This window comes from Drosophila yakuba, chromosome 3R (assembly GCF_016746365.2).
Source record: "Drosophila yakuba strain Tai18E2 chromosome 3R, Prin_Dyak_Tai18E2_2.1, whole genome shotgun sequence".
Classification (NCBI taxonomy): domain Eukaryota; kingdom Metazoa; phylum Arthropoda; class Insecta; order Diptera; family Drosophilidae; genus Drosophila; species Drosophila yakuba.
In genome coordinates this window covers 14,816,335-14,838,418 of record NC_052530.2, presented here as the reverse complement: position 1 = coordinate 14,838,418, position 22,084 = coordinate 14,816,335, and the positions used below count along the sequence as shown (strand labels likewise).

The following is a 22,084-nucleotide window of genomic DNA, read 5'->3' as shown; positions in this document are numbered from 1 at the left end:
AGAGGACCCCTCTGTAAGTCGCTATTCAGGATAATCCCAGTCCGTGTCCTCGTCTTCGTCACTAGTGACTTCCCAACCCACTTGTAATCACGTTACACACACTGTGTCCATGCGTCCTGTCAGAAGCTCGAGCTGCAGGCATTCCGTCGATGGTTCGTTATCTGGCATTTGGCATGGAGCTGGATCAATGTGGCGCAGGTGAGTGGCACAGGTGATGCAGTGGGTCTTTGGCGCAGGATTGGCGAAGTATGGAGACGGTGGGGCATTCGCACTACTTCAAAAAGTAATTGTTTGCGATTTGGAGAGTGTGGTGTAGTGTGCTGTGGGTGTGTATGTGTGTGTGGGGGATTGGGATGCAGTCAGGCAGTCAGGCAGCCACGGTGGCGAGGCTCTTGAGACATTTGAGTGGCCAAATGGGCCAGAGGAGCTGGGGATGTAGCTGGAATCGGGGCATAACGATGACAGCAAACGAGCTGCAGTTAAAGCTGCCTTGGGCTCTCCATCGCCAGTATATATCTCCCTGTTACCATCTCTATCCACTGCTCTCTGGCATTGTCTCCGTCTCTGGCAGTGACTTTCGCTTTAGGAACGAGTTTATTTGCAGTCGAAATATGTCCCCAGACGGCAACAATAGCAATTAGTTCATTGTCAATAGTTTGCTCGTTGAAAATTTCAGGACTAGAAAAGGCAAGGACATCGTCATCGGGGGAGGCGGCAAATTTAACTAAATTGTAATCGGAATATGCGCATGCAAATGGCATTAGCCCGAAATGCAAATTACTTTACGGCATGCCAGTTGGATATTCAGGCGAAGGATGCCAAGGACAACTGCCATCATCATTATGACGATGCCAATGACGATGACGATGATTATGATGATGGCGACGGGGATGTGAATGGAGATTTCTGGGCAAAATAGGATGCACTCAAATTGCCAGCGCTTAAGTGAAGTAAGCTAATTAATTTTGCATTGTGTTCTGACCCTTATGCAACCATTACCATTGCCCATCCTTTCGATTTTGGGTGCCTTCGGATTGCGAATCCTTTGTGCCCAGGATGTTTACTTTTCATTAATTGAGTTGTGCAAAAGTCTTCCATAATTTCCATGCGCCTGTCGCGCCTGCTGGCCATTAAACAATACGGCAATTCGGCCCAGTTTTCCCCATCCATTTTCCTCACAAATTTTCCCTCATGGCGCCTGCCTGTTAATGACGTCGTTGAGTGTCTTGGCGGCAATTGTGCAAACTTTATATTATCATCGCTGACATGGCCCAGAGAGCATTTACCCAAGGAAAATCCTTTTATTTCTGCCGTAATTTTATGTATTCCCATTGGGCGAATGGAGTGCGGGGCAAAGAGATCGACTTACTTTCCCGGACATCGATACGTGATGGTTCCGAACGGCTTTGCCCTTTGGGACTCCGATGGCTTAATGCACAATTATCCACTGAAAACTTGTTAATTTCGCATATTGCCTCTTTAGGTGAGGACAATCGACTGTTTTGATTGGAATGTTCGTACTCCAATGATTGCAAAGGGCCCGTTATTGTTTTTGGCATACAAGGATTTGTGCAATTTCAATTTCAAGTTCGTGTTTGCTTAATTACAACTTGTAATTGACTAATTAAGCTGCTTCGATGGGCTATGCAGTCTATGTATATTATCTTTCTGTGTTTATGTAAAGCACATGCTTTCGATTATTATTGCTAAAGATGATAAGAAAACAAGAGGGAACTCTAAAGTCGAGGCAGATACCCATTATTCAGATAGTGGAAGGGCGAACTAGAAACTTAAACATTTTTTGGCATACCAATAAAGTCGACTTGAATATTGATCCTGATTAAGAATACTCCTTATACTCTGCAAGAAGCAGATATAAAAATGGAACAATACTCGAATAATTGAGTTAACAAAATGAAAAATAAATACATAACAAAAATCAGTTCATTCAAGAGTCAAGGTTCATTATTTAAATTTAACAACTCTTTTTATCACTTTTAAAACAGTGGTAATAATATGCGACCCTATTTTTTTTAAATTTAGCTGCAGGATTTAAGTTGCAAGCTCTGCTGTCACTTGTGCCACAATTACCTGGAGGGTCAGAGTTCAGATTTAATTTCTTTACCCCGCATATGCCATTCAGCGAATTTCCGCTTCATTACGTTCGCAAACAAGTTTAGTGTGAGTGCGAGGCGGATGTATGCCGTACTTGTAAGGATCGGAGCAAAGTTTGGGATGCTTTTCTTTCAGGGATTTTGTTTCTTGCCATTAGATTGGCAAACTAGCAAAAAAAAATATATAAGATTGCGGGTTGGCTGCAAATAGAAAAAGCAAAAAAAAGGAAAACGGGGAAAAGAAATGAGCGAAATGGTTTCTACGGCATTTGTGTAACCAAGCATAAAGATGCTCGCCAACAAGAGCACAAGCAAGTGGGCGGCACACATGCATAGAAGCCAGTGGGCGTGGCATTGGGGGTGGGTAATTTTGCATTGGGGGTGGTGTGTTGACGAGGTCGCGCCCAAGACGACAAATTGAGCGAATGGATGACAATTTCGATTTGTGTTGTAAAAACTGCAGTAAACTGCAAAAAACATCAAGCAATAGAACGGAATGTCAGCGAAGGCAATGGAAAATGGCATGGGCAAATGGGGTGGCATAAAGGGTGGAAAATGGCAAAAAACACACAAATACACGCAGAATAAAAGCGAGCTAGATTGGAATAGAAATAGGTGCCGGGTAGTGGAAGTGGTAGTGGGAAAGGCCACTCTTCGCATGTGCATAAACATTCGCTTGTTATATGCTTAACTTTTTCGTCGGGCAGAAAAAACATTTTTATGGAGTTTTGTTTTCATTTTATTTGCTATGTTTGTTTATTTTTATTTGCCGCTCGTTGTCGTTGCTAGATGGTTGTTTTCCCCCCGATTTTCTCAGCCCATTTTCCAGCTGCTGTTGCTGTTGCTGCTGCCGCTGCTGGTGTTTCACTATCTCTCCAGCTATTTTTCTTATATTTTGTAAATTTTTTATTTGCCCTCCTTTTTTCGCCTGCACATTATGCTGTCTTGCGTTGTCCTGGCCATATCCTTCGATATCCTTTTTGTTGTGCGGCGCAACGAGCAAATGAAAAATAAGCTTTGAAAACATTTTGTGCCATTTAAAGAACAACATTTTGTTATTGTCGTCCCCTTGTTTGTCTTATATTACAAGTTCTGGTCACCCGAAATGCTGGACATTCCTGTTTTTTGTTGCCCTGTGTCCAATTTGATTTTTATTTGGTTTTATTTTTGGTGTTGTGTGGTGGTTGCTTCTTCTTCGTGTTGTGTTGTGTCATAGATGAAATGAGTTTCTCGGCATTTTCCAGTTGATGTGCTTAATGGTGTTTGCTTTTACAACTTTCTATTTGCCAGTTGTTCTTTGGCCTCATCTTTATGCTAATCTCCATGTCATACAAACATGCACAGATGCGGTCAAGATAGTAATTGCGAAGCTTAAAAATGAAACTACAAAATCTAGAAGTATTCTCGATAGCTTCAAAACACAATGGCATAACTTAAGTACCTTATATAACTTATAAATAAATAATAATAACCATTAATTGATAGCTAACAATGTCCATCAAATATTTCTTAATAGGTTTTAGAAATATATTAAATATAATTATGTTATTACCAAGATTTATTTCAATTGTATTGACCAAAAGCTTACATGTACTCGTACATACCTGCATGGGCATCAGATGGAAAACTGCTTTGTAATGATCAGGAGAGCTTTGAAATTATCTGAAAAGGGGGAAAACCAAAGGAGCAGTCATTTACACGGCTGCTGCTCAGTTGCTTTTAGAGTAATTAAAAATGCAGTCAACAAATCTCTCACCACTTTCACCGCCTTCCATTTCCCATTTCCCATTTCCCATTTTCCGTTTTCCATTCGCTGCTTACTTTCTTATGCATTTTCCTTTTGGCCCCACTGCGGTTTGTTGTTTTTGTTGTTAGGCGAAACCTTTTGGCCGCCATCTTTTCCATTCAGCCAGCTTTTCCTCGAAGGCTTTAAGATGACGCCCTGGAAATGATTTAATTCACCGCAGTTCGCAATTAAACGAAAGTCGTGGGTAGCGCGAGTGCAACACTAATTGCATTTTTTTTCACGCCATTTTCCGTTGATAAAGGGATTTGGTTCTCCTTGACGCCTGCAACTGATTTCGAGGGGGTGTGGCACAAACTTAATTAAGCCCCATTGCCAACTGCCTACGGGTGGGGATTGTGGATACCCAATGGTGTGTGGCCCTGGCCGAGCATCTTTAATAAAACGTGGCCGAGAAGCCAACTTGGCCGCAGGTAATGGAAATCCCGATGACAACTTTTAGTTGCCACCATGAAAACATTTCAATTGCGGTTGCCAGGCGCCAACGGAAGTCGTTGCGCCTGATTGCCAGGAATGGCCAGGATCTGTTAGGACAACAGCTAAAAGCAGAGCGGATAAAGTCAATTCAAGTAAATGTTCCACTACTATGGTTACACTTCACTTCACTCTACTTTGTCACTGTAAAAAATATAAATAGCAGGCAGTTTTTGAAATCTATACCGGATAAGCTATCAAACTTGAGTCAAATTGATTCAATGGAATTATTAAATATTTTGATTAGCAAATACTACCAATTAAAACCCAAAATTTGAGAAAGAATCAAATTTTAAACATTGGAATGCCTTTTTTCAGTGATGCATATCCCATTTAACACGTAATTACAATACCCAATATCATTCTTTTTTCCATGCTAAAACACTTAGTTCCTTTCCAGCCCTTTACGTTTTTCCCTTTAAAGAATCCTTGGTGGAATGCTGGCTGCTGCACTTAATCACCCTGGTTGTCTTGGGAAGCGGGAATATTTGGATGGATTTGGCACATCCTGCCGCAAGGACACACACGGTTTCATTAGCTGCACTCGCTGAGGAAATTTGCTGGCAAGGCAGATTGCATGCAATCTCAGCATCTCAGTATATCAGCATCTCGGCATCTCATCCTGCAGGGCCCAATTTCTCTCTTTTTCCCCTCAGGAAGTTGCTGCGTGAGTATGTGTGTGTGTGAGTATATGTGAGTGAGTGTGAGGGAGGCTTAAATAAATAATGGTCGTATATATTGCACTTTGATGCAGGGCAGATCGACTCTCGATGGATGTTATTTTCTCGTTTTCTTTAAGGGCGCTTAATTTTCATTTTGGCTGGGGCATGTTCTGCGGGCTTTCCCCAGCTTCTATTTACCCTTTTGCTCCCCCAGTTAGCATAAATGCATTAAAAACAATAAATGCGCAAAGCGGAGCGGCGCTGAGGCGCTCGTAAAGTGTTGCGCGCTAGGCAAGAAGGCAGGATGCGCCAGTATGCTTCGCTGGTTACCCCTTTTCCATTTCCCTGCCTCCGGGCCGGCGGTTTTGCCAGTATCCAGATCCCTCCACCATCCGCCATCCGCCATCCACCTTCCACCGTCACGGTCATTGCAAATTAATGGCCTTCAAAGTGGTTAAGCAGCAGGAGATTCAGTTCGCTGGACGCTGGCCGTTTGTTGGCCACCAGCTCATCGAGGCCACAAAGGAGCGCCGGAAAATTTTATGAGTTTCAACGGTGAAATAAGAATTTTTGCACAAAATAATATTACCCCCCAAGAAAAAAAGAAAGAAAATGCAGCTCCTTTGGCTGCCTTTTTCCGTGTTGCCATTAAGTGCAAAAGGATTTTCATTCTTATGCGCATCCTGTGCATAATACAGCAGCATCTGCACACGCAAAACTCATTGTGTCTGTGAGTGTATCTTCCTGGATCTCTCTCTCTTTCTGTGTGTGTGTGGGTTGGCAAGGATATGCCAATTTATTGCACACACGAGTGCATTAGAGTGGTAGAGTCCTTGCCATTCCCTCGCTTTCCCTCTCTTTCGCTCACTCTCTGTCCGTCTCTTTCGTTGGGCCAAAGTTTTTGTGTTCATTTGGCGATTGTGGCTGCTGCATGTCTGGCAGAAATTACTTAATCCTTGTGGTTTTCTGGAGCAGCAAGTGCATTCTGTGACCATTTCCCTCAATCCTGTCCATCTCCCTGCCTTCCTGCCTCTCTGCCCTTTTCATTCGCCCATTAAAGCAATTGTAATTGGCATTTGTTGTTATTTAAGCAAGCTGGCAAAATCATTTATTTGCTCCCTTTTAAAGACCGACTGCCCACTTTGGCTGAGAGTTTCAACAGCACCCAGGAGTTGGCGGATTCTGCGCCTCCCTTTCCACAGATGCCTGAATCCTATAGCATTTCCCCGGATTTTCTTTCCCCTTTCCCGATCTCAATTGCCACTGCCCCGTCTTAGCGCCTTTAAATATTTGCCTGGGCCACTGCCAGGACTCTGCTTCTGCCTCTTCTACTGCCGCTTTATTGCCCCCTCAGAGGAACCGGATTCCTTCCTCATTCTTCTGCTTTCATACACGGAAAAATATGTTTGAAAATTTCCTAATATAAGAGAGTTGCAAATAAAAGTGACTTAGAAATCGCCAGCGAAGAACGAACATTTAAATTACAAGTTGGGCTTCTAAAATAAATAAAATGTATATCTTCAGAAAGTGTTTACTATTAAGCATTCATTTGTGTACATCGATTATTTTCTGTGTACGAGTGCAGTTGCCGGGTTTCAGGACTCGGATGCAGAATGCTGAAGGAGCCTGTCTGTCCACGTCGCAGATTACAAATAAATTATCGCTTAATAGTCTTTTTACGCTCCTCGTCGCTTCTGCCATTTCTGGCCGGCAACTTTGATCCCTCATTTTACATTAGTGGTAGTCCTGTCCCAGGGGATGATTCAATATGAAAATACACCTTAATGTTATTGCACAGACTTTAGTTTTATTTTTCTAACTAATTTAACGATCGTAATCATTTGAATATGAACATAAAAAACGTACATAAACTGAATCAATTTATAAGAAAATAAAATTTATGGAACTACAGTTAAGCTTCAAGCATTGATGGCAATAAAAACAATTTATCCATTAATAATACTTGCTCAATTTTTTTGGCCTATAGCAGGGCTTGAAAACGTGATAATTCATTTCAGTGTAATCATGCTGATTCTGGGCATTTTGGCCGAATCTCATCCTGACGAAGGCCGAACCCAGCAGCCTTCAAAGGGGTGAACGCATTAAAAATGTATTTAAATGAAAAATAAAATAATGAAGAAACGCAGCCCACTTAACATTTGATATGGAAAGCGGGTTTTCTGTCTGTGTTTGCCAGCAAAAAAGTAAATATAACTGTCCAAAAGCAAAAAACGGAAATGATGCTCTGAGTTTTACCTTTTGGATACTTACATCACCAGGAAAATGGTTAATTTGTGTTAATTTTTATTGCTCACTTAAAAAAATAAGTTGTATGGATCATATAAAAGAAAATCTAAAAACAAACCCTTAAAGAAACCAGGAATTGCATTCTAAAATACCTTAACTTGCACTCCGAAAAGAATAAATAAATGAATATGTTGGGTATTAAGATAAATATCGTTCTATTCTACAGAAGAAAAAATAAACTTAATATGTCAGATTAAGTAACATCTTCTCATTGGTTGCGATTTTAAAGCAGGCATAGGACAGCGCTCTCCTCTAAAAATCGGAACGGTCTTAACTTTGTTGTGCAGTGTTGGTCATTGCAGGAGTATGGTGCTGATGTGATATTGTGTGGAGGTCCAGCCTCCAATGCCACGAACTTGCGTATGCAAAGGGGGATTGCAATCGAATTCATTGAATTCGATTTAAAAGCGAGATGAAAACGAGACTGACGACTCAATGGAGGAACGGGGGCGTTGAATGCCTCTGTGGGCGTGGCGCACATAGCTGATATGCCCAAAGGCATGCGGGACATGTGCCTCAAAAGGCAGCAATAAGTTCAAAAAAGAAGTGAAACAATAAAGCGCAATGTGAACCAGAAAAAGGGCTCCCAACAACATATTTAACGACACTTTTGCGGTTATCTGTGAGCGGCAAAGAGTCGAAAATAAAAAGGGGAAAAGAAGTCATTTGTTTGCTTGCTTATTTATTGACGATGATTTCATTGTTCTTATAATTCGATTGCACACTTAAAGGCTATTTACAGGATTCGCTCGCCTATGCTTAAGTTAAATTCCCCCACGAAACTCTGCGAGACTTTTATTACAATTATACATAAATATTATATTGATTTTGTTTGTAAATTCTCACGTGCATTTCAGTTGCTTAGAGCTACAAAAATGTTAAACAAATCGAACTCAACAAAAATGGAACACAATCAAAACCGGAAACGAGGAAAACTACATCGCGTCGCCGCCATTTTATAGCGCGCCGACTTCCGTGCGCCATATTGAAATGTCAGCGGTGTGAAGAGTCGCACTGCGGTCATCGTCATCGAAATTGCCACCAGCAGCAGATGCTGCACTTGTGGATTTGGAGTGGCACCTGCAACAGGAAGAGGCAGAGATAGGGCGGTAGAGTGAGTGCTAGAGAGTCGTAATGGTCAAAGGGGGCGGCGGGGTCAGCGGGGTCAGCAGGGTCAGCAGGGTCAGCTGGGTCAGAGATCAGACTTTTATTAATTTGCGTTAAAATTTGTCCAAATAGCGAGACCGCGACCGGACTGTCAGTCCGTGTGGAAACGTATTTATTTTTAATTAGCGACCGCTGACATTGCGGTCAAGTGCATTAAAAGCAATGCTGCCAAACGACACTTTAAGCACTAAATGTACTCTCTACATTTTTGAGTCATCAAATTTTATTACGCAATTCAGAAATAAATTTAAGTTATAACAGTATGGTTTGTTGAACTCCTTTAATTAGAAGTACTTTTTAACGAACAATTTGATACAAATCGTTATACATTCCGGTGAATTTGAAATATTGGTAATTTTAAAAGTTTAATTACTTTTAGTGGTTGGCAGCAATTGCTGCTATTTTTACAGATATTTTTTTAATTCTAATTATTAATAGAATACCTATTTTGACTTACCTGATCTCGAGTTGATCAGCTTCTGATTTTTCTGATCAATTTCGTCCCTGTAAAGCTGGGCGAACATGGTACCTTCTCTTTGCAGATGTGGATACCGATCGATCTCCGCCACACAACGCAGCTCGAGGCCAAGTCTAGCTGGTGAGATTGTCCGCTTCTGCTGGATCAGTTTTTGCAATTGCAATTGATGGAACCGTGGTTCATTGGCGTAAAAATTCAGCTGGGAAACAATCCGTCGCATGCTGTATCCATGGGCTACAATGGTGGTTTCAAACGAGGGAAGTAAATCCACCAGAGAAACCTGCAAAAAAAAAACGAACTTAAGAAAATAAATAAATATTTGGATGGGTTACACATACCTTTATTCCGTTGACGTACCAGGTAATCCGCGTGAAAAGGCTAGAAAAATCTGTACTACAGTTGACTTCTACGAAGTCATCGAAGCGATACGTTGAGTGAAAGCTGCTGATGAGTGGATTGTTCTGGGGCAGTGCTGAAATATTTAATAATATATTTTTGAATTGAAAACAATTTGTATTAGGGATAAGTAGAATTAGATCTACATGGTGTATAATGTAAGAATGTAATGCTTGGAATAAGTTTTCGTTTTTTTTCCAGTTCTCTTGTACTGGTTTGGAGTTTCATATATAGAGCTATCAAAAACAGACATGTCTAACTAGCCAAAGCAATGCTGAGTTGGGCTAAGGGGAAAAGCACCTGCAGTATCCTTGCTCTGAAAGGACTCCACTCACTTATGCGTGAGTGTGAGACAGATGACTTTTTCCCCGGCTGAGTGCATCTCAGTTCTCAGTTACGTCCTTAGCTAATTTTAAACGCACATTACACATGCAAATGGCGCACCTTTTTTGCTATGGTTCTTTATTTTGCTGCTGCTCTTCAGCAACGCTTCTGTTTGTTTTGCCCAACTTCTCTATTTGCTTTTGATAAATTTTTAAAAATATTTTAGCAACAGCAGCGCCGGGGAAAAGTAGCAAAGCCCGAGGCATGACTGCCCCGCATCTACAAGATATTTATTTTATATCAGCGGAAAAATAGATGATCATAAAACACATGCAGAGAAACATCCTGTGGGGCAAAAGTAAAAGCGAAATAAGGAAGGCAAAACGCACACGCTGCGAGGAAAGAGTGGGGAAAATAGGAGGAACGAGGAGCAAGGAGGCACTGGCAGTGCTGGAGCTTTTCATTTTAGCGATATCCTTTTTAAGCATAAAGTGCTGCCGTAAATCACAGAGCCGCACACATACACACACACTCAACAGAGAACTATGAGAAGCAGCAGGAAGGGTGCCCCCTGTGTGCTTGTGTGTGTACGGATGCGAATCACATGCATCTCTTGGTTACATTTTATGAACGCGCGCTGTTCCTCTCGCGAGCACATCCTGAATGGCTGGCTGCCTCGCATTCGCTTTCCTCACAGCTTATCCTGTGCGTGTGCAACACCACCCAGCCACCCGCTGCACGGCAGCACCACCCGAGTCAACCAATCCACCCACTGGCCCACTGCACTGGCAGCCACTTTGCCAGCTCTTCATATATGCAAACGGCCCTGCATGTTTCTTGCAGTTTTCTTCCACCGTTGTTTACTATTAAAATATCACGGAAATTACACATTTTACTCTGTTTATGCTGTGCAGCAGCAAAAGGAAGCACGGCGGGAATACTCCAAAGAGAAATGCACCTACACACTGTAAAAAATTATTAGACTACAAATGCCCTGGAGATTTCAAGTAAATTTTAAAATTGTTGTTATAAAAAAGGCTTGAGTCTATTTAAATAGGCAAATACAATGATGTTATGAGGAAATGTATTGAGGTGCCCTATTTTTCTCATCATTCGTGTTTCAGAGCCAGCAATGTTTGAATTTCTCAGAATTTACCTGAGTGAACCCAATGTTGTTCTGCATTTGCATCACGCCCACAAAGATAGTTTTTTTAGCACGTGCCTGTTGGTGGTGGAGACGTGGAGTTTGGCGTACCCACTGGCCCACTGTCGTTAATTTAAGACTAACAATTGGAATTGCATTTCATTACTCAGGCACCCCGGCGCTGCTCACTTGCCACACCTTCCCGCACCTGGCAGGAGTGCAACGCCTGCAACACCTGCACTGTTGGACTCACCTTCGACGCTCATGTTGGCGTCGCGGGCAGTTAACTGGAAGTGGGGGGCATCGCCGGACACTTCGCACCTGTAGACGCCCGACGACTTGACGCCCAATAAATTGAGCTCCACGCGACAGGAGGATTCGTTGCACTCGTTGCCGTCATCGATCAGCTGCACGCCCTCCACTGCGAACGGAATGTAGGTGGGCGGGGTGAGGGGCGAGTATCTGCAGGATTGGGTGATTAATTGAAATACTTTAGTATATAGCTCTAGTGTTGCTAAAACTAGCTGCTAAGCAACTAACAAAAAAACAGCTTATAAGGATGGCTTACAAGTATAATTTAAAACAAATGATGTTAATTACTCCAACCTATTTAACTATAGCTTTTTAACATATTTACAACTTAATAAATTTTTTATGAGATCAAGTGAAACGGGAAACTTAGAAAAATGTACTAAAAATCTTATTAAACTGTCTCATGTTTTTCACATTTTAGTCTGACGGATATAGAGCAGACCTAAATCCTATCTACGCATTTATTGGTTTTCCTTTTAAAATTACCATTGCCTTACTTAAAAATAGCCAAGCTGACAGCACTATGGAGTGGGTGTGGAGATGAGCTGGCAAAGTGGCCGCAAATTGCAAAAGAACCTCCTCCCTTATCCCTGCGAACGCCAGCTGATAATCTGCAGATGTGTGTCGTAGGCTTGGGTTAAAAGCTTTCAAAGCCATCAACGCAAACCGGCCAGGAAATGGAGGAATCGTTTCTCTTTTTCGCCACTAGCAGACAAGTGGCTTACATGCACTCAACCTTAACTGATTGCCAATGTGGATTCGACGTGTGGAAAACCGGGACGAGTGGTCGAATCGATGGAAAAAGGGGCACGGCTGAGAGCCGAGGGCAGCCCTTTAATTTGTTTTGTATTGTGGATTGATGCTCATTAATCCCACAAATGCCTCAAAACATGTAAAAAGCGGAATCCACAACAAAAAGTGTTCAAGTGGAAAACTTGTCCAGCCCACACAAACACACACACGCACACCCGCAAACAGATGCCAAGTGGCTTTTCCCCTCCTACAAAAACCACATAAATAAAATCCTGGCTATGGCAAAAAAAAATCGTTGCCTACTTTTGTGCGCTGTTGTAGTGTTGATAAGTCGCCTTCGAGCGCCACTTGTTAATAGCCATGGTAGAAAAAGTGGCGTGGCTGGGGGCCCGTGGCCCGATTTCGCATTATTTGCGGCTTAGGCGGTAACTGCGGCACCAAATCAACAAATTTGATAAGCAATATAAACGGCAACCGCCGCCGACCGATGCTCGTTACAAGGGGATTTGTTTGGGACAGAGGCTGAACAATGCTCGATTTTCCCTCTTTTGGGTTTTTCTCGAGTCCACATACAGAAAATGGCAAGTTAAGTACACGTTAAATTAATTTTACTAAAAAAAGAACAATACCATTGTAACCTAATCCAGATGGATACAATAAATGGTCAACAATACTGTAAAACTATATAATATTTTACTTAAACAAAATCCAGGGCCAACTACAGTCATTAATAAAGTACTCTGCGATATGTGGTGCTAGTACGGATGAAATTAAGGGCTTTCCAAAAATGAACTATTTCATATAAAAGTTTTACTTAAATAATAATTTGAAGCCTTCAACAAAATCTGTGAGCCATTGGCAATTAGTTGCCTAAAAACTCAAAGACAAGAAAAATGTTGCAAGTTATTTGTGAACTTCTGGCGCTCTTTTTCTAGCACTAGTGTTTGCCTTAATTTGCATTCGGCTGGCAAGTGCAAGTGGAATTGCAATTTGCCTCCAGTTGACTTTTACGTGCTGCTGTCTAATTAAAACTTTCGCTCGCCCCATGGGACTCGCTAACTGTCTCGTTCTGTTTTATTTTTTCTTCATTTTTGCAAGCTTTTCACGCAGATTTTCTGTGTGCGGGAGTTCATGTATGCTATGTACTCTGCTCTACTCATTTTTAATTAAGCAAAATGCTCGCCAGACAACGTAGATTTTTAATTTTCACATCACAGTAGAAAGAGCCGACAATGATGAAGTGTTATCATGCCACTTACTGTGGCTAACTTGGGGGTCAAATGGCCTTTTAATCATCCCATTTTGGTTGGCCAGCAGTCGAAATATGTGCTCTTTTGGGCAATTAATTTGTTGTTTGCTTTTTGGGCCGCTGCAAACGCTGCAAACGATGTGTGCATAAATAATAAATGCCGCTTAACGGCCAACTTGTGTGAGAGAACGATATAGGGCTCGAAGCTCTCTGTTTGGCCAAACATTTAAATTAATTTGCCAACACAAATTAATTTATTTAATAATTAATTGAGCAAGAAACTCGGTCGACAATGAACATATTTGCGGGTGCGTGTATTGTGCTTGCACAGCAAACCACTCGGAGGTCAGAGGTCACGGGACCGTGTCCCAGATTTCCGTGCATCTGACAGCTGCGTGTTGAAATAACTATCATAAATTATAGCTGCGGAAAGTTGGCATCAAAAATATCAGGTCCTACGAATTAGCTGATGCCTTTTTTGTAATTACCCACTAAATAGGAGTTTTGTAATATTTTAATACATTTTTAATAAATATTGGTATCTGTAAGCTGATTTGATGTCCAGGTGCAGTTGAAAAAATTAAAATCGAAGAAGAAACTGGCTAAGAAATAATATATATTAATATTTGAATAAATAAATTGGTTATGAGACATTAATTAAAATGAATGAAATTGATTATTAGCTTGCATGATATAAATAACTTTAATAATTATGTGACGCACTGTACGTATAACGTATTTCCACATGGAAAACCTACAAAAATGCATATAATGTGCCATTTCTGTACTTACCTAAAAAACTCCTTTCCGTTTTTGTACCACTTAACCGAATTTAACGTGTGACCACTTATGTCATAGCTGCAGGATAATGTCACGTTATCACGAAAATCAACAATTTGTGGCACATTGATGTCAGTCACACGTAGACACTGAATGCGCCGCACAACTGGCAGGGTGGAAATGTTGGGATTTTCCCGGGGAGAGAAAAGCAAAACAGAGGGAGAATGTTAGTCCCATGCAGCGAGATGAAAAACGTCAGATAAAATGATGAGAAATGCCATAAAAATGGTGAATATAAAAAGAATAAATACGAAAAACTGGTAACGAAATGGAAATGTTTTGCATTCGTCTGCTTTAAATTGAGGCATTAAACCAGTACCGCAGAATCTCGAATCCCTGTCAGAGATTGTGCGGTAATAAAAAATTATCATTTGGTTCTTTTTTCTAAAAGACAAGAGAAAGAAACGTATTCCCTTGTAGACAAATGGGTGCACAAAAAAGACAAATTCTATTTTGGTTCATCGATTTTGTCATTCGAATGAGTAAATAAAAATTATTACTTTTTGTTCTTTTTTTTGCAGAATCAAAAGAATCTGTGTTGGGAATTATTTACATTTAATAGCTTTATTCTTAATTTTAAACGGGAAATAAAATAGTTTAGCAAAACATAAATATAATAAAATAGGAAAAATATTTAAATATTTGTTTGTCTTATTAAAATACATTTGGGTCGCAATGGCTGCCACAAATATTCTTTCCCTTTGTCCGGCTTAGTATTATTGTTGCAAATTGAGAAACACTCCTAATCGCTTCTCTGTATTTTAAGCTTATCAAAAGTAAAATGGAAATGGCACGAACTAAAGCATTGCAGGGTAGAAATGAGAACAAGAGCAACTGAGACGCACAACTCCTAATTGAATGAACTTGTAGAAATGCCGAGCACTAAAGCTCAGAGTTTTCCAGCAACAAAAACGCACTAAACGGTGCCACCAACAACAATAGCAACAACAGCAACAAACCGCGAGCTGGTTTTTACAATTTGCAGAACGCTTTTAAGTGCAAACAGACAGAGCCAGAGAGAAACGGGTGCAAAAAAAGGGGGAAAATGCCGGAAAAAATGGTTAATATCATTAGCTGCAATGGGTTTTTGTTGCTGTTGGTGTTGCTGTTACCGCGCTGTTTTTCCTTCTCCTTATATTACGCTAAATGCCGAACTTGCTGCCAGTACAGAATTTCCATAATCCTGGCCCTGTCAGTTGCTGCAGTTGAAGTTGCAATTGCAACTGGAGCACACTGCCGCATGATAAGCAAGAAATCCGCGAGACGTCGCCAAGTGGAAGCCAACAACTTGTGCATAATTTTCGCAAATCGCATTAGGTAACAGCAGCAACAGCAATAGCAACAGCAGCAACAACTGCAGCGGCAACAACAACAGCACCTGCAGCAGCAACAGTTGCAACTGCAACACTCGTGAATTTAATTTGTCGCAGTTTACAGTTGAAATAACTTGCAAGAATGTCAAAAGTTGCGATTGCCGAAGGCACCACGAGCAGAGTATTTATTTTTCGGCTAGCTCGAGTTCGTCCTTCGAGGAAAAACTCTTTGAGTTGGTGCAACATCTGGAAAATGGGAAAACGGGCGAGACAAACTTGTTTAAACTTTCAATAGACAAACAGACAAAAGTGCCCGCCTGCTTTTGGTTCTGGTTCTGATTTTGATTCCAATTCTGATTCGGTTTCCAATCCCTGACATGAGCCCTTTGAAGCATGTCAAAGCAGCCGACGAACAACAAGCATAGGAGCAGCAGCACCACCAACAAGGACGACAATGGCAAACACATTTGCAAATGGCAGCGGCAACCACAGCTTAATGACAGCCGTAGAGGAAAAGTAAATGGAAAACTTCACCTGCGCGACTAAAAAGACAGGACACAACTGTTGTTTGCGGTTGTGTGCGTGGGCAAGTGTGTGTGCGTACCGATGCCGGCTGCTTGTGTATGTAAATAATAAAAATAAGTACATCAAATACAGACAAACGAAACTTTTTTGCACGGCAATCAACGCACTTGAGTGAACTTTGCTGCCTAACAACGAAAACCAGCGGCTCAGACTGAGGATGAATCCGAGTCAGAGGAAAAACCAAGACCAAGACAGCCTGGCAAGTCAATTTCTGGATGCTTCTGTGCACTTAAAAAAAAATGCGTCAATACCTCGCTAACCGAATTTCATTTCAGATGTGTTTCACATATATGGAATCTCTTTTTAATGTCTATTTATTCGGATGTTACTAATTTAAATTTTTTCACAAAAAGAATACCACTTTTAAAAGTCTAAAGCATCTTTCCTGATCTGAATTTTATCAACTACAATTGTTGGAAATTTTGTGCTAAGTTTTTACAAAGTGGTATTAATCAGATGTTAAACGGAGCAATTAAATGGCTAATCGCTCTAAATGTTTTTTTTTTAATATTCGATTGTTTCTATAAATAAATTTAGGACACTGCTGACTTTTAGCTAATGAAAACATTAATTTTAATCTGTTACCGAAATTCCGTAAATATGATTTATCATGTTTATTATATTATGGTCTTTATGACCAAAATTTGTACGTGTTCACAGCTAGGGGGTAAATGGGCTTTTTTATATTAAGTGTTTTCGTGTGAAAAAAATCCTGAACTCTAGCTATCTGCTATTTTATTTATGATTTTCCTTAGTGATGTTTTCCCATTCCGTTTGTCTGGCGCATCTGTTCGCTCTTGGGTTTGGCAGAGAAAGAAGACATCTCAGCCAGTTCTAATGAAAGTCAAGGGCCAAAAGCAGTTCAATAAGCTCTTCTACTTCGAAGGATTTGAGACCTCTTTAATGGGGACTTCAGGATCCGAATAGTTGGTAAAATACGAAATGTGTTTTGCCTATACTTTCCTACTGAGATCAAATCCGCTTTAAGCATTTGCCACGACGAACGAACGATAAACGCTCGAACAGACAAATCTGCAGTAAACCAAGGGAAAAGTAAGCAGCCTAAGGAGCCGGAAAAGCGGGAAAATCGAGGGGCCAAGCGTCTATAATTTGCATACAAATGCGGGGCCAAGAACGACAAGTGGGACATTGGATTCTGGGCGCCAGTTTGGATCGAGGTGGGAGTTTGTTTTAGTTTGGCTCTGGGCTGTGCTGCGGCGAACAAACACAAATAAAGATGCTAATCTCAGCAAAGCGCAGTGGCTTCAGAAAAAAAAAAATAAAACAAAAAAAACGAAAAAAAACTAGAGCAAAATCGAGCAGTTAAACGAGCAACACAGCAGGCCAAGTTGGCCAGAAAAAGCTTGGCCAAAAAGCATCGTCGAGATTTCTCAGCTGATGCGTGGCTGTGTTGTTTTTGGCTTCCATTTTCCCAGTGTTTTTGTCTCAAATCCCATTTGGTATGCAGCTGGAAACGCGTGAAAGTTTAAACTTGTGAATAGAGTGAATAGATCCTGCCTTCAGTTTTGCTTCAACTGCAACTTCAGAATTGGCAAGCGGCTTTGTCAGACTCTTGGCCGAATGACATGTGGATGCTACGCCCAATTTTCGAGGGCGGAAATGTGTAATTTTTGTGTGCAAACATGGCACAGACGCTGTAGCGTTTACACTGCCTTTGGGGAGAATGGGGAAACGCACACTTACTTAAATTGAAGACACTTATAAAATCGGCAATTTGTTTAAATAAACTTTATGGCACTTGGGGCCGGCAACGACTCCTCGTTGTTGTAGCCAAATATTTATTTTCGTAGCAGGCAGCCACTGTTTGCAGTGAATTTTAAGAGCGTCTATAAATTTTAGAAAAGTGCAAATAAAATATAGCGACCGGCAGAGAGACGGTTTTTACACAGTGGGGTAAATCCTTTAAGGCGTATTCCGGGTTGAAATTGTCGCATTTATGTTTGGTTTATGCAAATGTTCTGCCATCGCAGCCGAGTGTCCCGGCATTTGTCAATGTCTGCGTCTATGTCCTTGTCCTTGCCATTTGAGGTTCCTCAAACAATGCATGAGCTCGTTAAAGGGGAAACCCAGCCAACTGTGCACATCATTTGACATTTTGTTTGACACTCATTTTTTTTGGTAATAAATACGCTTTGCATATTGCAAATTTAAATAACCGAATACTGTTCAATAAATTGACAGAATAGTAAAAGAGGTCAATTGAAATTTAATTTAAACGGGTACAAAACAAATGTGCTGAAAATAAACTTTGCCAAAATTATTTAGCTGTCAATATGTATACGTTTAAATTCTGTTAGAAGCATTTAATTGTGTTAAATGCTTCACGGAGAGTTTGCTGAAACTTTTTTAATATTTGTTCATTATTAACTGTATGCTTATGACTTTTTGCTTTGCATAAAAATGAGAACTTTACATATACCAGAACTGTAATGTGGTAAAATTATGAGTATCAAATATTTGCATCTACATTTAGAACACGAAAAATTGTTCGTAATAAATGTTTATAAATAAAATGTTCTATTTTTAGCAGGTAATTTTTTTTGCTTCTAGCTCTGAATTGCTTTTGTACTTCCTACGTAAAATATTCGCCAGATTTGTTGCCAGCGCAACAAAAGTGGAAAAGAAAGCTTATCTGTGGCAGACACATTAAAGCTAATTGAAATTATTATTTTTATTTGCATTCCAAGTTCTGTCGTTTCGGTTCATTTTGTCTTTCATTGGGCCATAATTAAAAGTGTATTTAAAAAACAATTTCGGCGGCATAAAATTAACATAAATTGATGCGGTCGAGGTCGGGTCAGAAGAGAAAATCGGCAGCGACCGGGTCAAAAGGCGGCGACACCCAAACAAACACATTTATTGCTATGCTAATTTCGTGTTCGGGTCACACAGAAGCCAAATGCACAAAAGCGGCCAGCGGAAACGGAAATGCCTAAATGACTATAGTCATAGTGTAAGTGTGTGTGACTGTATGTGTAAGCAGGAGCCACAAAGTTGCCGACATCGTGGACTTTGTCGTAAAAAAGGTTTGCGGCGGCTTGCCAAAGGATTAAAAGCAAAAGGCAATAAAATGAAAAGTTTCAAATATTTTCATTATTACGGCCCAGGACCGGGCTCTCCATAGGATATATCCTGTGGCCAGGACTTTAACGTTAACTTACCCAGCAGCATGTGCACGCCCAGCTGCAGCAGCCAGCGGCCAAGGTCCATTGTGGGCAGTCGCCTTTAAAGTCCCCAGCTGATTTCGATCCACCTCCCTGGCCACATGGACAATGTCGAGGCAGGACGATGCCAATGGGAATGGGATGGCGGGAAACTTTGCTTTTTTTGGCCAAACTCAATGGCCGGCCATATTTTCTATTAGTCCAAACTTTCGGGGGCAAAACTTTTTCTGCTCTACGCGGCGCCTCTCATGATTACATCGTCCTTTATCTACATAGATATAGTTTCGATATCGATAAATGCCATTGACAGGTCAGCAGGCCAATGAGCTAGAAAAATAAGTGCGGTCCTTGTTAGCTAAAAAATATTTTTATTAAATTTTAAAACTTTTTTGGTGTCAAAGCGCAAAATGCATCCAGTGCACAGAGCGAAAAAGAGCTCAGAAGCCGTACCGAAATACCAGATTTAAAAATTAAAGCCATTATTTTGTATTTGTAAAAAGTTACTTCAAAATTATTATGTGTTGGAAATCAAAAATTTTGTAATGTGCCGGGATATTTTTATTGATTCTGAAGTACGCAAATACATTTTACAACATCAATGAGCCGATATTCCTTTTTTTCCAGTGCATCACTCCCACACCCGCTCTTGTCTGACTTTTGCAAAGTTTCGCGTCGGCTTTTTATTAAACTTTTCTCGGCTATTTTTTTCGCTTTCATTCTGTTTGGCCACTGCATTTGTTTATTGTCATTGTCAGCGTTATTTAAACGTTGACAGTTTCAAAAATACACCGTGCTCAAACAGCAGCATAGGCAAGAAAAAAACAAAAATTTGAAATTTTAGCAGACAACTTTGTCTGCTTCAGAAGCCAAAAATTCCCATAGCTGGCTGAGGTCCAGCCAAAATCTCAAAGTCTGGGGAACAGACATCCTGACCTCGGCAGGACGCTTCGGGCTTTGTGGCACAAAGTCCTTTAATGCTCTAATCAAATTGTGGCTTCTTTTTTGTGGGCTCCCCCTCGCTAAAACTGTTGTTATTGTTGCTGACGCTGTCCTCATTGTTTTGGTTTTATTCACGCGTTTATTAAAATTACCGTGGCAAAGTTTTTGCTGCGGAACGGCACTTTATTTTTCAAAACCAGACAGACATCCCCTGCAAGATGAGATGGCCGTTGGCAACTAAAATAACTCGCTTTATTTACAGGTGGTCAAGTAATCTAAATAAACAAATTTCAATTGTTATTGGACCGGAGTGAATTAGGTCAGGAAAAGAAGAAATAACTGCAAAGTGTAGCAGTAAATATTTTATTATTATAGCTATATTTAAATCAATGGAAACATAAGTGAGACAAGGATACATATTTTTAAGGGAAAAGTATTTAAAGGCAATAAATAATTGACAAATATTTCGCATCCAAAAAAACAAAAAATGTTGTTGTCATAGGTGCAAAATTTGTTTGTACAAAGCTTTGTATTTGTTATCTACCAGTTTATTTAAGTAAGCTACACAGATCAGTGTCCTATCGAAAAGCGAAATGGCATTGTTCTTTTGCTAAGACGAGTTTGAACACTTGTTAATTGAATTATTTCTATGTTGCTGATTGACAAGATCTGGTCGAGCAGTAGATGCCAGACAATAAAAATATTTTGACAAAAATATGATTTGCAATTCCCCAAGCCAAGCATGCCACTCAAACATGCACATGGCAGATAACGAAATCAAATCGAGCACTAGACAAATGCACAAAAATACTTTTCACATACTAGAGACTGGACAACAATCGAAATGGTTCGTATTGATTGTTGCAAAAGCAGACTACGCTTATGCAATTAGACAAATGTTTTGTGAGACTGACTTGCTGATGAATCACCAGGACTTTTCCCCGGGGCGCTCAAAATCTCGAAAATCGTATGTCTTCCAATTATAATATAAATATCAAATTAATGGCAATATCAGGTCGCACTTGACGTTTCCATTTCCATTTCGATTTCAAGTGGTAGCTGCAGTTGTTTGGCATTTCAATTTGCTCTCAATTTGTTTTGCATTAACATGGCGTATACGCAACATGTTTCCCATCGAAGTAGACAATGTCAAGCACTCACACATACACGCATATCCGCATGACCCTAAATGTAACTCTCGCACACATGCACGCCCAGCGAGAGAGAGTGGGAAAACGATAGTGACTTAAACAGCTCTGCTTGAAGCTGAGTTAATTACTTAATGGCAATGTAATGTATACACATACATAATTAACAAACATTTCATTGACTGGCTTAAATGACATACATGCACACCAACACACACGCCTGCAGTCCTCTCTCTCCCGCATACATACCCCTCTCTTTCGCTCCGGCTGTCTAAAATCTACACATGACTTTTGAAATATTTATGCACTTTCAGTATGCCACCGCTGTTGCATTGACATTTTTGGTTCTATTGTAAAATTTGCATAAATCCATAATTTCACAGCACGTGTGCGATAATTTTGATGTATTAGATTTTCAACTTGAATTTATATTTTTAAAATACGGGCTTCAATGCCCTGTGTGTTTTTCTTTTGTCCTTTGACGCCGATTTAAAAACAACAGCCAAACCGTACCGTTTCGCTCGGCAGCGCTTTCCCTTTGTACCGCTCCGCACCAACGTTGCCGTAAAACTGACTACGGCCAGCGGACTCCGGACTCGGGATTCCGGCATGGATTCTGGGGAACTCTTTGATGCCGTGGTACTACTTTCGCAGGACCTCCGCCGACACAGCTTCGATTTTCGTCGGGAATTTTACAGAGATTTTTCTCTGCATTTAAAGAGAAGTCCAATCGCCGTATCTTTGGGCGCGGTATGGCTCATGGATTTTCTCTGGTTCTGATGTTACGGCAAACTCTTGGGATGCGGCTGCTATTAGCATGTAGCTTTGTAGCGCCTGTTAAAGTTCTTTAATGTTAGGCTAACATAGTGGAGACTTTTAAATCAACAGCT

The 22,084-nt window shown here is 40.6% G+C and overlaps 1 protein-coding gene across 2 annotated transcripts; it reads right to left on the bottom strand.

Moving 5' to 3' along the window:
* Nucleotides 1-8,023: 8,023 nt before the first annotated feature.
* Nucleotides 8,024-21,826, bottom strand: LOC6536882. Of its 2 annotated transcripts, none has more exons than XM_015192495.2 (7): nt 21,708-21,826; nt 19,105-19,434; nt 13,977-14,130; nt 11,124-11,332; nt 9,345-9,478; nt 8,986-9,286; nt 8,024-8,441 (listed from the first exon to the last, which is right to left on the bottom strand). In XM_015192495.2, exons 2-7 carry the CDS (start codon nt 19,151-19,153, stop codon nt 8,275-8,277), a joined length of 1,014 nt encoding a protein of 337 aa, XP_015047981.1. In that variant the 5' UTR covers nt 19,154-19,434; nt 21,708-21,826; the 3' UTR covers nt 8,024-8,274. The 2 variants fall into 2 exon arrangements, with proteins under 2 accessions (XP_015047981.1, XP_002097451.1); XM_002097415.3 differs by having other exon boundaries at nt 21,444-21,758.
* Nucleotides 21,827-22,084: the final 258 nt, after the last annotated feature.

Coding starts and splice junctions, on each gene's coding strand:
- LOC6536882 (XM_015192495.2), bottom strand. CDS start 19,153: ATGGACCTTGGCCGCTGGCTGCTGCAGCTGGGCGTGCACATGCTGCTG. Junction 14,131..19,104: donor GGGCGTGCACATGCTGCTGG/GTAAGTTAACGT, acceptor CCACCCTGCCAG/TTGTGCGGCGCATTCAGTGT. Junction 9,479..11,123: donor CGCCAACATGAGCGTCGAAG/GTGAGTCCAACA, acceptor TAAATATTTCAG/CACTGCCCCAGAACAATCCA.